Here is a 16,469-nt window from a genome sequence, read left to right on the forward strand (position 1 = left end):
TGAGAATAAAGACTAATGCTACCTATTTCCCCGTTGTGGAAGTCCATTTCTAGTTTTTACCCTGACATCATAATTTTTAAAACAGAAACATATATTTTCAAACAAAGAAAAGTTTAAAGGCTTACAGTAAATTTACATTCACTTAAATTCTACAAATGTTAAAATGTTGCTATAGTTGCTTTAGTATATGCATTTACTAAACATGAATCAGTTTTTTAATAGTATTTAAGTTTAAAGTGAGATATTAAAGAAAGATATTAAATAATATATCAGATAGGGCCTCCCCGGTGGCGCAGCGGTTGAGCGCTGGGTTGCGAAGCTGCGCGCAGCCTCTGCGGCGCCGGTTCGATCCCCGGCTGCTCCCTGGCCACCGGAGGAGGGTCCCACATGGCGTGCAGACCTCTCCTGCCGCCCGCTGCTCCCCTCAGCAGTGTACTTCGGTCCTTCTGCCTGCTCTGCTCCCCGCTCTGGCTCTGGTGAATTCTCTCACCCTCCCTCCCGCACTTCTGACTGTACCCAGTGCATGTATAAACAAAACAAGCAAACAGACCAGCAAACAAATAAATAAAGCATGCCTCTAAAAAAAAAAAAAATAATATATCAGATAGAATTTAGAATGGTGAATGTAGTCAAAAGTCTTTTTTTTTTTTCCTTCCACATTCTAAAAGGACAGCTTTATTAGGAAAAGGAGAAAAAGAGAGGTACCTGCATAGTCACAAGAGGGCAGGGGAGCAGCCTCAACAGTCTTACATAATCTGCTGTTTCCTTAGTACCTGAGACCCTAGCTTATAGCAACTAGAATTGGAATGATCCCTTCTAGATCACTTTGTATTCTTTCGTTTCTCCAGGCTTTAGAATGTTTTTGCCAGGCAGCCTCCGAAGTAGGCAAAGAGGAATTCTTAGACCGCTTGATCCGTACAGAGGATGGAGAAGTGGTGTCCACACCCAGACTGCAGTATTATGATAAGGTACATTGTGTCATGGTTTGGTTCTTCTGCACTACTTGGTATAAAAATGTAGCTGAAATACATTGCTTGGGCTTTTTTTTGGAAAAAAAGAATATGAAAATTTAGTTGTTTCCTGAACTTCCAACTTCTCTTTCCAGTGAAAAGAAAAATTCTCCTGAAATTTTGCCTCAAGAAATTAATGTACTTTCAATTAAATTTGATAAATGGGGGGCCTCCCTGGTGGTGCAGGGGGTTAAATCTCAGTACTATGAAGCTTCTGCAGCCACTGCAGCACGAGTTCGATTCCCCACCAGGGAGCTAACCCACATATGGCACAGCAGACCTCTCCTGTCTCACCCAAAGATCCCCTTAGCAGTATATTTCAATAAATCCACCTGTTCTCTCCACTTTCTCTGGTGAATCCTCTCACCCCCTGCACCTCTGGCTTGCATTCCAGTTCTTGTAAGTATAAATAAATAAATCTTTCAAAATAAAATGAAATAAAATAAATTTGATAAGTGTTTTTTCACTTAAGTGAATTTCCCCTTATATCATTTTATTAATACAGTCAGCATTAGAATTTTATCGATTAATAGTACTCTTGCTGATGTCTCCTAGAATTAAGTAATGCTGTATTTATCCTTCATTTATGAGTTCTTAATCTGGGTACTGGTCATAGGTTTAGTTAGTGAATATGCACTTATACATGTACTTGGGATTTGTACACATTGTAGTTCAATGAAAAATAGAACCTTAACAAAAATTATGCATCTCTGACAAAAAGATATTTTTGTACTGTTAATTTTTAAAAAGCATATAATAAGAATTAGTGGGTAAAAATAGTTTTAAACCTATTTGCTATCTTTATGTTCTTCGTCCTTTAAAATATATTTTGAGGGCCTCCCCGGTGGCGCAGTGGTTGAGCATTGGGCTGCGAAGCTGCCCGCCGCCTCTGCGGCGCCGGTTCGATCCCCGGCTGCTCCCCAGCCACAGGAGGAGGGTCCCACATGGCGCGCAGCCCTCTCGTGCCGCCCGCTGCTCCCCTCAGCAGTGTACTTTGGTCCTTCTGCCTGCTCTGCTCCCCGCTCTCTGGCTCTGGTGAATTCTCTCACCCTCCTGTGCTTCTGACTGTACCCAGTGCTTGTATAAGTAAATAAGTAAATCTTTAAAAAAAAGATTGTCTTTATTAAAAAATATATATATATATATTTTGAGTGTGTTACACGTTTATCTTAGAGATGTATGTCGATAAGTAAATACCTGTACGTGTCTGGGTTAGTGTACAGAGACATTGTTAATAGGATGGATAATCAAAAAAATCTGAAGTGCACTGTTGGGACCACTAAGCAGGTTTTCTATGATCCAGCAGACCGGGTAAAGGAGGAGTCAGAGCCCACAGTGGCTTTTTGCAGGCTTTTACTGGGATTTACCCGGTACACAGCAGGCAAGGGTTGCTGGGGGTCCAGGAGGTTGGCAGGCCTCCCAGCCCCCAGCAAGTCTTCACTCTATCTGGGCTCTCCGGCCTTCTCTTTTGTTCTCTCTTCTTCTCTCGGCTTCTCTGCTCCTCTCTCGGCTTCTGTTTGTTCTTGGCTTCTACTGGCGTCCCCGTGACGCCACCCTTAAATCACAGTCTTAGCCCAAGTGAATCCTATCTACATCTGCCCACACCCTATTCCAGGTGTCCGCCATCAGGCATGCATTCAGGACCGCAAGGATCCAGCATCTATCCTGATGGCGGGAGGGCAGAAAAGCCTGACATTTTTCCTTACCCTACATGCACTCTTCTGTATTGTATTTGGAAAGGGTCGTGGCACGCTTTTAGCATATTCTCTGGGGGGTTTTATTAGGCTGTGATGTGAATTTACTTACTAGACTTTAAAATCACTTGTGAGGGCCTCCCCGGTGGTCTAGGGGTTAAGTGTCAGTGCTATTACCTGTACAGCCTGAGTTCAGTCTCCGCCCAGGGAGCTAACCCACATATGGCCCAACAGAAACCTCTCCTGTTTCACCTGCTGCTCCCCTTAGTGTAATTCACTGAATCCACCTGTTCTGCTCCCCACTCCATCTTGGTGAATCCTCTTACCCCCTGCACCTCTGGCCTACACCCCAGTTCTTCTGTGCAAAAATAAATAAAAATTTTAAAAAATAAAAATTTAAAAAATAATAAAATCACCTGTGACCTAAGTAGTCTATAGGAAAATCTAAGTTTTATTATTTTTCTTTCAATAAATATTTACAGAGTCTATTACAAACTAAATAGTAAAGACAGAACTGGGAACCAAAAGGACCAATATAAAGTTTTACAACCAACCAGCCTACATTTAACAGTAGCACCTGAAGGGAAATCTTAAATATTAAGAAAATAATCATGCCTGTCTTGGCAGCACCTTTGATTTAATCTTTCCTAGTCATCTAATTTACTTGAAATCGTAATTCAATTTGAAATGCACTACCATATTGATTTTGGTGAAATATCTTCTAATTTCTCCTTAGGTTTTGCGTCTACTAGATGTTGTTGGTTTGCCTGAACTGGTTATCCAATTGGCTACATCAGCCATCACTGAAGCAGGTGATGACTGGAAAAGTCAGGTAAGATTTAACTGTGATCTAGTTGTTCCTCTTTGGCTTGCCCTGAATGTGTTACTGTAATTTTTGTTATACTTTTCCACCTATATTTTATATTAGGCTACTTTAAGGACATGCATTTTCAAACATCATTTGGATCTGGGCCACAATAGTCAAGCTTATGAAGCCTTAACCCAAATTCCTGATTCCAGCAGGTAATACTCTCACAGTCTTTTTTAGAGGAGGCAATTTAGCAGCCCTTTTTAATCCGCTGAGACAGTTTATCCTGATCCTTCTCTTTCCTTCCAGGCAGTTAGATTGTTTACGGCAGCTGGTGGTGGTTCTTTGTGAGCGCTCACAGCTGCAGGATCTGGTAGAATTTCCCTATGTGAACCTGCATAATGAGGTAATTATATTTATCTGCCCATGACTAGAGCCAGGGTGGTTGCCAGGATGTCTACTAACTTTAATAACTGATTGTTTTCTCTTCCTCAGGTTGTGGGAATAATTGAATCACGTGCAAGAGCTGTGGATCTTATGACTCACAACTACTATGAGCTTCTATATGCTTTCCACATCTATCGCCACAATTACCGAAAGGGTGAGCAGTTATAGCAGTCATTGTTGGCAGCAACCTTATCAGTTTAATCGCATTTTACAAAAATAGCATGTGTTTGACTTAGGTGATTTTTACTCTTGTAAGAGCAGGAATGACCCTTACTGCGCAGATTTTCTAGGATCCCATGCAGACTGGGTAAAGGAGAAATCAGAGTCCTTAGTGGCTTTTTTGCAAGTCTTTTATTGGGATTTACCTGGTACACAGCAGGCAAGGGTGCTGGGGGGCCGGGAGACTGGCAGTCCTCCCAGCCCCCAGCAAGTCTTCACTCTATCTGGGCTCTCCGGCATTCTCTGCTTCTCTCTCGGCTGCTTCTTTCGCCTTCTACTTCTCTAGCTTCTCTCTCAGCTTCTCTTTTGCCTTCTACTGGTGTCCCCGTGACGCCATCCTTAAAAGCACAGTCTTAGCCCAGGTGAATCCCATCCACCTATGCCCACACCCTATTCCAGGTGCCCGCCATCAGGCATGCATTCAGGACCCCAAGGATTCATCATCTATCCTGATGGCGGGAGGGCAGGAAAGCCTGACGATTTTCCTTACCCTACAATTCTATCATTGGAAAGTGTTCTTTGTAAGTATTTGGCGAAATTATGTTTAAGAACAAGAGTAGCTTCACTCTTTTGAAGATTACCTGTTTGCTTTAAAGATATACACTTATTCCCTTTCTAGAATATTCTTAAGGTGTGTCCAGTGAGATCACATTCTATTTGTATCTTCTATCTGATTTCAAAGGAAATTAATTTTTTCGCTAGCAGCACCTTGAACTTCTGTGTCTGGTTTTTACTTCTTGTACCATTTTGCCTTTATTTTTCTTTATATTTGCTTTTTCTTTAGGAGTAAGTTGCATACATCATGACTCTGAAATAATGCAGATATTTAAGCTATTATCCGTTAAAGCCATTTCATGTATAACCTCAGTACAGTTGTCAAAGGAAAGATATGTAATAGCCACTTGGTGCAGCAGACCTCTCCTGACTTGCCTGCTGCTCCCCTCAGCAGTATATTTCAGTTGATCTGCCTGTTCTGTTCTCCACTCTGTCTCTGGTGAATCCTCTTACCCCCCGCACCTCTGGCCTGTACCCCAGTTCTTGTATGTATGCATGCATAAATAAACATCATTGCATAAAATAACATCATTCGATAGATTCATATACAGCGTTTACCAACTATCAATTTTTTTTATGCACATTCCTCCATACTGCCTCACCCGAATGACATGTTACATTCACTTCTCCTATCTCTTTAGTTTCCTTTAACCAGGAGCATTTGTTTTAGCCTTACTTTACCACTTTACCTTCCATGGCACAGATATTTCTGAAGAGTATAGACCAGTCACTTCTGTAGAGTGTGTCTTAATTTGGATTTGTATGATGATTAATGAAGTCTTTGTGAGAACAGATATAAATGAAGGGATTGCTGTCTGCTTTAAAATCACATTTGACAGCATAATCATTGTGGTTCTCTTTTGGAACTTTTAACATTTTTATACCATTTTTACTCAGAATTCTTCAAGTATATACAAAAGTTGATTTATACTTACCTGAAATGTATATAATGTAACCTTCAATTAAAAATTACTTTAGGGGCCTCCCCAGTGGCGCAGCTGTTGAGCGCTGGGTTGCGAAGCTGCCCGTGGCCTCTGCATTGCTGGTTCAATCCCCGGCTACGCCCCGGCCACTGGAGGAGGGTCCCACATGGCGCGCAGCCCTCTCCTGCCGCCCGCTGCTCCTCTCAGCAGTGTACTTCGGTCCTTCTGCCTGCTCTGCTCCCCTCTCTGGCTCTGGTGAATTCTCTCATCCTCCCGCACTTCTGACTGTACCCAGTGCATGTGTAAACAAAACAAACAAACAAATAAATAAATAAAACATGCCTCTATAAAAAAAAATTACTTTAAATAAGTAAAATAAAATGTTAGTTCATGATTCCCACCTCCAACATAAAAAGAAATTTTCATCAAGTTTCTTGCTGATTTTCTTTCCAAAGAGTGAATGAAAATAATTTATAAGCTTATTCTTAATGGTAAAATATGTTTGCAAATTATTTTCTTGAATCATACTGAAAAGTGTGATTAATCTTTTAAAATTAAAAATTATTTAATCTCTCGTTATTTGCTTTTACAAAAACAATGTTCACTATGTCAACCTGATTGAGACCAGTTTAGTTAGATTAACTTTCTGGTCTTTCTGGAACAAGGCTATTTCTTCCAACAAAATGTTTTTTTGGAATGAAAAATAGCTTCATTCAAAAACTGAAAGAATTTTTGAATGCTATTTAGTTTCAAGAGTCCCGTGCTATCTCAAAACAACATATTTTACAGTATCATTAGTCTAGTTATTACATTTCCTTGTGTAACACAAAGTATTACAAAATTAAGAGTCTGTGTTCTTGAGCAGAGCATCCAAACATTTCATGGCCTCAGAATTCTGGGTGAGGATAGGTGATAGTGTGGCCAAGACTAGCTCCAAACTAGTCCGTATTGCCTGCGAATGTAGTTTGTAAGTCAAAAGTAATATTCTGCGTCATTTTTTTTTTTTTGAGCTTTTTTTAAATTGTAAAATACAGATAACACAGACTTACTATCTTTTTTTAAAAAAAAAAAGATTTATTTATTTATATAAGAACTGGGGTACAGATCAGAAGCATGGGAGGGTGAGAGAATTCAGCAGAACCAGAGTGGGGAGCAGAACAGGCAGACTGACCCACGACACTGCTGAGGGGAGCAGTGGGCGAGGCAGGAGAGGTCTGCTGCACCATGTGGTGTTCTCCCTGACTGGTGGGAAATAGAACCGGCACTGCAGAGGCTGCGGACAGCTTCACAGTGCGATGCTCAACCACTGCGCCACCGGCGAAGCCCACAGACTTACTATCTTAACCATTTTTAAGTGTTCAGTAATAAATACATTCATGTTATTTTGTGACCAGTCTCCAGAATTCTTCATCTTACAAAACTGAAAATCTTTACTAATTAAACAATAACCTTACATTCCTTCCTCTCCTGACCCCTAGTAACTATCATTATACTGTCTGTCTCTATGAATTTGGCTACGGAATCATATAGTATTTGTCTTTGTGAAGCCGACTTGTTTCACTTATGTCTTTAATGTTCATCCATGTTGTAGTTTGTGTCAGGATTTCCTTCCCTTTTAACACTCAATAATAAATGTAGCATATGTTTGTGTATATATGTAGTCTGAGTGTGTACATGTACAGATAGATTACATTTCGTTTATCAGTCCATCAGTGGACATTTGGATTGCTTCTACCTTTTGACTATTGTGAGTAATGCTGCTAATGAACATGTGTGTACAAATACTTCTTTAAGACCCTGCTTTCAATTTTGTGGCGTATATATTCTCAAGTGTAATTGCTAAATCATAGGATAGTTCACTCCCAACAGTGCGTAAGGATTCCAGTTTCTTCATATCCTCACTATGTGATTTTTTGTGATTTTAAGTTAAATTCAAATTTGTTTTAAAATTTAATATTTGATAAGTGTAACATCGTCTTTGTATCTCTGAAGTAACATGTTTTTTAAATTCTAAAGTCTTATTATTGCCTCATAGCTGGCACAGTGATGTTTGAGTATGGAATGCGTCTTGGCAGAGAGGTTCGAACTCTCCGGGGACTTGAGAAGCAAGGCAACTGTTATCTGGCTGCTATTAATTGTTTACGACTTATTCGTCCAGAATATGCATGGATTGTGCAGCCAGCATCTGGTGCGGTGGTATGAAAACTGTATCCTGGAATTTGGGATCATTTAATTTACTTGGTTTGGATTTTTCAAAACTGTTACCTCACTTTGCTTCAATTCATTTAAAATTTCTACTGGGATATTTGTGAGTTATTTTTGTAGCAATTACACATTAGTATCCCGTCATTCTCAAGTTAAGAATTACTGTATGAAGGAGTGTTGCAGATTGGTTTTGGAATTAGACCTGACTAATAACTTCAGGCTAGTTACTCATTGTTTTTCTGTCCTCTTGTCCTTTTGCATGAAATAGGAATGATGATGATGATAATGTCAATCTTATGGGATTGTTGGGAGTTAAATGAGAAAATTCGTATAGCTAGCTTACAGTGAGTGTCTGGCCTGCAGACACTCCTACTAACCTACAGTAGTCCTGACATCAGTGTGAACTTCAATCATGGTCTGCCATTTTTTGACCATGGAACATATTTTTCATGATTAAGATCTATGCCATGAAAGTTAGGCAGTTTTGGCCCTGAATATCCACAGTAATTAAATTTTCTAAATGCAACTTCATCCTGCAAATCATCAAGGCTCACTTCAAAAATATAACCCCTGAGGCAGTCAGATGAGATTTTGGTTCCTTGAGTTCTTGTGACTCTTGTTTTTTCAATATTTCTATATTGAACATTGCTGATGTCTTGGCATCATACCAGTATTTCTTAGAAAATGGGTCAGCCCACTTTCTTGGCTCCTTTTTTGCCACCCTTCATAAGTTGCTTGTTTTTACCAACTGCTGTGGTGCTGTCCTTCAGTAATTGTTCTAAAAAGACACACCTTTTGAGTTTTTCTCATCTTGATGATGATATCATCCCAGTTACTTAATGTTACACAGTTCATAGATTTTACTAGACTTATTTCCCTGGGTTATGGATGCAGAATAATTCAGGACCCAAGAAAAGTTAAGTGGTTTATGTAGAGATCAAAGTCATGTCCTTGGATTCAATAATAGGTTACAACTGAGTCAGCTCAGCAAGCAACTCCATTTCTTTGTCTGACAGTTATTATACCTTTGTAAGAGCTATGTTTGTTCAGATAAACATAACTTATTGTTGAGAGAGTTTAAAGCTCTGAATCACAGTTGATGATTTCAAAGTAAAATCATTTTTCACAGTTAAATCTGTTATCTTTTTAGTATGATCGCCCTGGAGCATCTCCTAAGAGGAATCATGATGGAGAATGTACAGCTGCCCCAAGTGAGTTGATGTCTCACACTGATTCTTTGCTGGACAGGAATTGTATTACAATAGTATTTGCATTTATATATGTATCGTAGTTAGATACATTATAGTAATACATAATACAGTAGTCGTAATATGTTTTTAGGTCTGTGTAGGGTCAGGAATGGACACTGAGCAGGTTTTCTGATCCAGCAGACCGGGTAAAGGAGAAGTCAGAGTCCTCAGTGGCTTCTGCAGGTCTTTTATTGGGATTTACCAGGCATCCAGGCATATGGCAGGCAGGGGTGCTCTGGGGCTGGGAGGCCTCCCAGCTCCTAGCAAGTCCTCACTCTATCTGGGCTCTCCCCCTCCCTCCTTCTGCTTCTTTCTCGGCTTCTCTTTTGGCTTCTTCTGCTCTTCTGTTCATTCTTGGCTTCTCTTTCAGCTTCTGCTGGCATCCCTGTGACACCGCCCTTAAAAAGCCCAGTCTTAGCCCAGGTGAATCCCATCTACCTATGCCCACACCCTATTCCAGGTGCCCGCCATCAGGCATGCATTCAGGACCGCAAGGATCCAGCATCTATCCTGATGGCGGGAGGGCAGAAAAGCCTGACATTTTTCCTTACCCTACAGCCTGTTACTCCAGATAACGTAGTGATTAAATTATATTGTAAAATATTGTAAAGGTCCTTCTTTGTAGTTTATTTTCAAGTTCTTAATCTGTGTTGTCGCATAGTCCTTGGAATGCTTCATGTAATTGTAGGGGAAATGAAAATGCTTTGAAGAAAGTGTGTGTTTGTTACTTGTTGTATTTAAGTCATATTTGTTTTATCAAACTCCTTTGATAATACCACAGAGCCGCATCCTTCCATAAAGGGTGAGCTCACACCCGGTTTTAATTCTGCCTCTCATCTTGGGAATGTTCTTTCTTGCTGATAAAGAGAACAGTATTTCACAGTTGTGAGAGTTAAACGAAATTACATGTAAAGTGTCTTTGTAAGCGCCTCCCCAGCTGCAGTTGTAGTGCTTTGATTCAATGCAGCTGCATGAGTGAAATAGGGACGTGGCTTTGTGTTTTATTAGCTTTTATTGAGCCCTTTGTTTTCTCCCTGTTCATGCCTTTGGAAATCAATGGGTTGAGCTAGACTAATATGCACTTCCTCTCTGTATTTTGGGAACTGAGAATATTTCCCTTTGGCTTATAGCAAGTCGGCAAATTGAAATCCTGGAACTGGAAGATCTGGAGAAGGAGTGTTCCTTAGCTCGCATTCGTCTCACTCTGGCTCAGCATGATCCATCAGCAGTTGCAGTTGCAGGTAGGAATTCAGCACAAGCTTCTAATTGCCACATGAAAAATCACATTTTAGGGCCAGAGTGTGGACATAGTGTACTAGAGGAAATAAAGTATGTCATTGTTATTCTGAGATACACGTCTTTGTTCGGGCTCATTTGCCTAATAAATTGGGTGCACTAAATCCTCTTTCATTTCCACAGGAAGTTCATCAGCAGAGGAGATGGTTACACTTTTGGTTCAGGCTGGCCTTTTTGACACTGCCATATCACTCTGTCAGACTTTTAAGCTTCCCTTAACACCAGTCTTTGAGGGACTTGCTTTCAAGTATGTATAAATTTTCTTTTATGGTCTTAATTTTCTAGTGCAAAAAAAGCTGTACTTTTGCTTTTTGTGAACTAGTGGTCACATGAGCTAGTATCCTGTAAGCCATTTGTGGTTTATGAAAGTCTTTTAGTCCATACAGTGTTTTTTATTATTATTATTATTATTATCAATGGATTATGACTTTCTTTAAATCTTATTTATTACTTCTCTTGAGAAATCAGAAGATCTGGCAATCCCAGACCCACATTCCCACATGACAAGATATACCCTGGGTTAAACAGTGATGTCCATTTTTGACAAGGCCTGTGTTTTCTTCACTCCTTTAGGACCTCCATAGAGGTCCTTCTTAATGAAGTAACCTTATTCCTAAATGTTAGTCAAGTAATTGTAAATTGGAAATATTTTTTAAACTGTCAGAATTTTTCATCATCAGTTTTCTCTTGAAAATAAATTATCTCTAACGCTGTTGATAGCCTTGTAGGTTATGCAGTTGTAGGACTGTGAAGAGAGAGGTGAGCTAATATCCTAGTAGTGAGTTCAGCAGGAGACCAGAGCTAAATTTGTCACTTATCTTGCCAGTGTTAGTAACAAAATAGGGTAATGCTTTTCAGTATAGTAGGTTACTACGTGTGAAACCATTTTCATTGCAGATGCATCAAATTGCAGTTTGGAGGAGAGGCAGCACAAGCAGAAGCCTGGGCCTGGCTAGCAGCCAACCAGCTCTCATCAGTTATCACCACTAAGGAGTCCAGGTATAGCCCTGTTGTTTGGGTGTTACCTGTCTCCACCCTATGGCTCTTCCTTTGCTTAAATTGGCATCCACTGATCATTTCACTTTTCTTTTGTGGCTGTTTTTGTAGAAACTGGAGTGCTTATACTTAAGGGTGATGTCATGTAATTTGTTATCCAGTCCAGGGCACCTTTCACCATGAAATGTTGCTTTCTATCCCCTTCCTAAAAGGGGATATTATATCATCAAGAAAATGTACTCATACAGGCAAAAGTCTATATTTAATTGGTTTCAGAGCTTACTGTTGCTTTTCCACATTCCTTCCCTTAAACCCACACTGCGTATTGTCACATGATCCTCTTTAGCTTACCTGTGACTACTGTTTTAGCAATGTGTCACTCAGCCACCCCACCATACCTTCTTCAGATTTCCCGTCATCATATACTCTTCCCTAGTGTACCTCATTACCTGAATGTAGCTCATTTTTTCCTTCCAGATCCTTTGCTATCAAACCTAACCCTCAGTAAACTTCCTGTCCTCGATATGCATTTACTATTTGTATGATGCTGCTTAGCACTTACTTTAGAATTGTGGTATTCTACAGTTTATAAGTTCTTTAACTTTAATTTTCAACCCCAAAATTAGCACACAAGAATTAATACTAAAATAAAATTATAACTACATCAAGACTCCTACATGTCTCTTTCTCACTTAGGGGTTGGCCACCAGTGATTTGAGCCAGTTTACTGTTTCAGGGGCCTCCTGGTGGCGCAAGGGGTTGAATCGCAGCACTATGAAGCTATCGGCAGCCACTGCAGCACAAGTTCGATCCCCGGGCAGGGAGTTAAGCCACATGGCACAGCAGACCTCTCCTCTCTCACAAGCTGCTCCCCTCAGCAGTGTATTTCAGTCAGTCTGCTTGTTCTGCTCCCCACTCTGTCTCTGGTGAATCTTCTCACCCACTGCTCTTCTGACCTACACCCTAGCTCTTGTATGCATAAATAACTAAAATAAATCTTTAAAAAAAAAAGTTAAGTGCATTATATAGTTGAATAAGTTTATGTGTAGTGGGAGAAAAATAAAGGAATCCTAGTCATTGCACTTTCTAGAATGACCCATATACCACACTGACCCTATTAATACTAGTTGCCATTAAACTATATTACCAATTCAGTTGAGAGCTAAAGATATTTTTCCTTGTGAATACATGTTTTGAATGGTACTATAAATATCTATTAAGAATGTGAAACTCATTAGATATTTTCATTTTTATCAAGTGCTACAGATGAAGCATGGCGACTATTGTCAACTTACCTGGAAAGGTATAAAGTTCAAAATAACTTATATCACCATTGTGTAATCAACAAGCTGTTGTCTCACGGAGTGCCTCTGCCTAATTGGCTTATAAATAGTTACAAGGTAAGTATCCTTACTTGTAGAAAGCAGCTGATCTTTATTGTTCTGAATGATTTCATGAGATGGTTAAAAAGAAAAAGATGATAATATATGGAAATAAATCGACTTACATAATTTGGACAGCTTCTTAAACTTAGCTGAGACACTACAGTTTTACTTCAATTCCACATGAAGTACTAGGTGTTTAGATTCATACTTCTACTGAGTAGTAATTAAGTTAATGCCTGCTTTTGGCTCACAAGCAATGAGTATATTTAGAACAGTAACTAAGTACATACCTCACACAGTGTTTACTCCACAGGAGTGGGTGGAGTAGTTTTCAAATACTACAACAGTATTTCTTAAAGTAGGTCTTTATCAGCATTGGATTCTATAATGGAATTACTTGGATAGTGTGCTTCAAAATAGATTCTTATGGTCCCATCCCAAACCTACACAATCATATTATCTGGAGTTAGGAGACAGAAATCTGTATTTTAACAAACTTATAATTTTTAAGTTAGAAAGTAGAGAAGGTAGCTAATGTGATCACAAGATTAAGACTGTGATCAAATCAGATACTGAAAGCATAATTAACATAATAGAGCTCTTTCAAATACTGAGGCTGTACTCACTTTTCTCATATCCTGGCTTAAATACCAATTCTATGTAGGCATTTAAAATTGTTGATTTTTTTAAACTTCTTTTATATTTGTTGTTCATGTATTTCTGAGAATTAATTGAATATATTGACTTATTAGTCAGCATTTCTGAGAAGGTCTACTGACTGACTAATGTGGAAACTTTAGAGAGAAGATAAAATGTGTCTTAGATTACAAACTAAGGGAGGAAGGCCACTTAACAGATAGGGCTTACAGGGTACCCAGAGATAAGTGAGCTCTTGGGACTCTAATCCTTATCCCAAGATATAGAGGAGTAGACCAAGGTGCTCATTTGTTTACAGAGAAGTATAAATGTCAGTGACTTGGACATAATATCTTTGCAATGTCAGTGCCCGAGTAAGATGGAATCAGATAAATGTCTTTAATCACTGGCTTTTTACAGAAGGTTGATGCTGCAGAATTGCTCCGTCTATACTTGAACTATGACCTTTTAGAAGAAGCTGTGGATTTGGTTTCAGAATATGTGGATGCTGTGTTGGGAAAAGGACACCAGTACTTTGGAATTGAGGTAGATGTGTGGACATTCTTTTTCATTCTGTATTATCACTCTAAGTCAATTCAGGATCTGAAAGTAAATGGGATGATAGAATGGGGAATTTAACCTTTACTATATGTAGTTACACAACTAATTTTCTACAAAGTCAGGGATTGGCACTCTAAGCATCTCCAGTTTTCTGTTTCTAAAAGGGAATGCATTTTTTTCCCCTCCATCAAAAGAATGTGGCTTTAATTAATTGTTTTTTTAGAGATTTATTTTTATTTATTTATACATACAATAACTGGAGTCTAGGCCAGAGGTGCGGGAAATGAGACGATTCACTGGAGACAGAGTGGGGAGCAGAACAGGAGGATCTACTGAAATACACTGCTGAGGGGAGCAGCAGGCGAGACAGGAGAGGTCTGCTGTGCCATGTGAGTTAGCTCCCTGGCTAGGGATCGAACTCAGGCCTCAGCAGTAAAAGTGCTGACTGACAGTGCTGACTTAGCCCCTACACACAAGGGAGGCCTGAGCCACTATTTTAATCCTTTTGTCCAAAAGAAAACACATACTCAGTGGTTAAATTGTCAAAGCTCACATAGATTGTAAATAAAAGAGCCACATCTAAAATCCAGGTCTGGGGCCTCCCCAATGGCGCAGCAGTTGAGCGTCTGGGGCCACCGGGGGAGGGTCCCACATGGCGCACAGACCTCTCCTGCCACCTGCTACTCCCCTCAGCAGTGTACTTCGGTCCTTCTACCGGCTCTGCTCCCCGCTCTGGCTCTGGTGAATTCTTTCACCCTCCCTGCGCTTCTGACTGTACCCAGTGCTAGTATAAATAAATAAATAAATCTTTAAAAAAAAAAAAAAATCCAGGTCTGGTCATTATGAGAGCAAGCTCTCTAAACTTAAAAAGTTGGACTTTTCCTTTTTTTTTTTTTCTTTTTTTTTCCCCCAGATAACTGGAATTTTTTAATTGCTAAATAGAAATAGCATTATTCATCAACAATTTAGAGATTAAGTTCTGTTGAATGTATTGAACTTAATACATTCAGGATAAGGGCTCCTTTAACATCAAAGATGATTTGAATTTAAAAATAAATTTGGGGGCCTCCCCTGTGGCGCAGCAGGTTGGGCGCCGCGCTGTGAAGCTGTCCGCAGCCTCTGCAGCATGGGTTCGATTCCCGGCCAGCCAGGGAGATTCCCACATGGCGCGGCAGACCTCTCCTGTCGTATCCGCTGCTCCCCTCAGCAGTGTATTTCGGTCTTCTGCCTGTTCAGCTCCCCGATCTGTCTCTGGTGAATCCTCTCACCCTCCCGCGCCTCTGGCTTGTACCCCGGTTCTTATATAAAAATAAATAAATCCAAAATATGTATTACTATAAATAAATAAATTTGGTGGGCCTCCCTGGTGATGCAATGGGTTAAGACACAACCTATGAAGCTAACCACAGACCCTGCAGCACGAGTTCGATTCCCAGCCATGGAGCAACCCACATGGTGCAGCAGACCTCTCCTGATTGCCTGCTGCTCCCCTCAGCAGTGTATTTCAGTCAATCTGCATGTTTGTTCCCCACTCTGTCTCTGGTGAATCCTCTCACCCCCGCACCTCTGGCCTGTGCCCCCCCATTCATAAATAAATATATCTTTAAAAATAAAATAAATAAATATAAATAAATTTGGTTTAACTGAGAAAAGGACAGGTTCCCCAGTTGAAAAGATAAAGCAGGGAGAGAAGGGTCCTAACTATATGTCTATACGTGTACTCAGAATTTCCTGTTGTGAAAAAATAAGCTATTTCATGGAGACCTATGAATGCAATGGCCCAGAAAAAAGAATCCAGTTTCTAATTTTGTTCTAATAATAAATATTTCCCTTTCAGTTTCCACTCTCTGCCACAGCTCCCATGGTGTGGCTCCCATACTCGTCAATCGATCAACTTCTCCATGCTCTGGGTGAGAACAGTGCCAACAGTCACAACATCGCAGTAAGTGTATCCTGTCATGACACATCTCTTACAGCTTGCTCTTCAGTTCTGAAGCACGAAAGGGAGGGCAGAAGCCAATTATTGCTCTGAAGGTGCTGCCCTAATTCCTTTATAAATAAGGCAAAGGAGCTAAGCAACTTTCTATTCAAAAACCCTAGTAAAAAACTGTCGAGGCATTCATTATAAAGAAAAAATAACATGCAGTCTACTCTTTTTTTTTTTTTTTATTTATTTATTTGTTTGTTTGTTTTGTTTATACAAGCACTGGGTACAGTCAGAAGCGCGGGAGGGTGAGAGAATTCACCAGAGCCAGAGCGGGGAGCAGAGCAGGCAGAAGGACCGAAGTACACTGCTGAGGGGAGCAGCGGGCGGCAGGAGAGGTCTGCGCGCCATGTGGGACCCTCCTGTGGTGGCCGGGGAGCAGCCGGGGATCGAACCGGCGCCGCAGAGGCCGCGGGCAGCTTCGCAACCCAGCGCTCAACCGCTGCGCCACCAGGGAGGCCCGCAGTCTACTCTTTAAATGAGTTTACAGTTTAGTAGAG

General features: G+C 40.3%; 1 protein-coding gene across 2 annotated transcripts in view; it reads left to right on the top strand.

Moving 5' to 3' along the window:
• The window catches only part of NUP160 (nucleoporin 160), a gene marked incomplete at its 3' end in the record, with an annotated part of 39,719 nt that overhangs the window by 21,878 nt on the left and 1,372 nt on the right, over nt 1–16,469 (top strand). For both annotated transcript variants that reach the window (XM_084240778.1, XM_084240779.1), the window contains exons 23-35: nt 849–968; nt 3,441–3,536; nt 3,633–3,727; nt 3,822–3,918; nt 4,008–4,113; nt 7,692–7,852; nt 9,012–9,072; nt 10,242–10,352; nt 10,531–10,654; nt 11,305–11,406; nt 12,662–12,803; nt 13,845–13,970; nt 15,823–15,927. In XM_084240778.1, the coding sequence (XP_084096904.1) occupies nt 849–968; nt 3,441–3,536; nt 3,633–3,727; nt 3,822–3,918; nt 4,008–4,113; nt 7,692–7,852; nt 9,012–9,072; nt 10,242–10,352; nt 10,531–10,654; nt 11,305–11,406; nt 12,662–12,803; nt 13,845–13,970; nt 15,823–15,927 (1,446 nt within the window). The remainder of the gene's footprint in view (nt 1–848; nt 969–3,440; nt 3,537–3,632; nt 3,728–3,821; nt 3,919–4,007; nt 4,114–7,691; nt 7,853–9,011; nt 9,073–10,241; nt 10,353–10,530; nt 10,655–11,304; nt 11,407–12,661; nt 12,804–13,844; nt 13,971–15,822; nt 15,928–16,469) is intronic.

This window comes from Talpa europaea, assembly GCF_964194135.1.
Source record: "Talpa europaea genome assembly, chromosome: 1".
Lineage (NCBI taxonomy): Eukaryota > Metazoa > Chordata > Mammalia > Eulipotyphla > Talpidae > Talpa > Talpa europaea.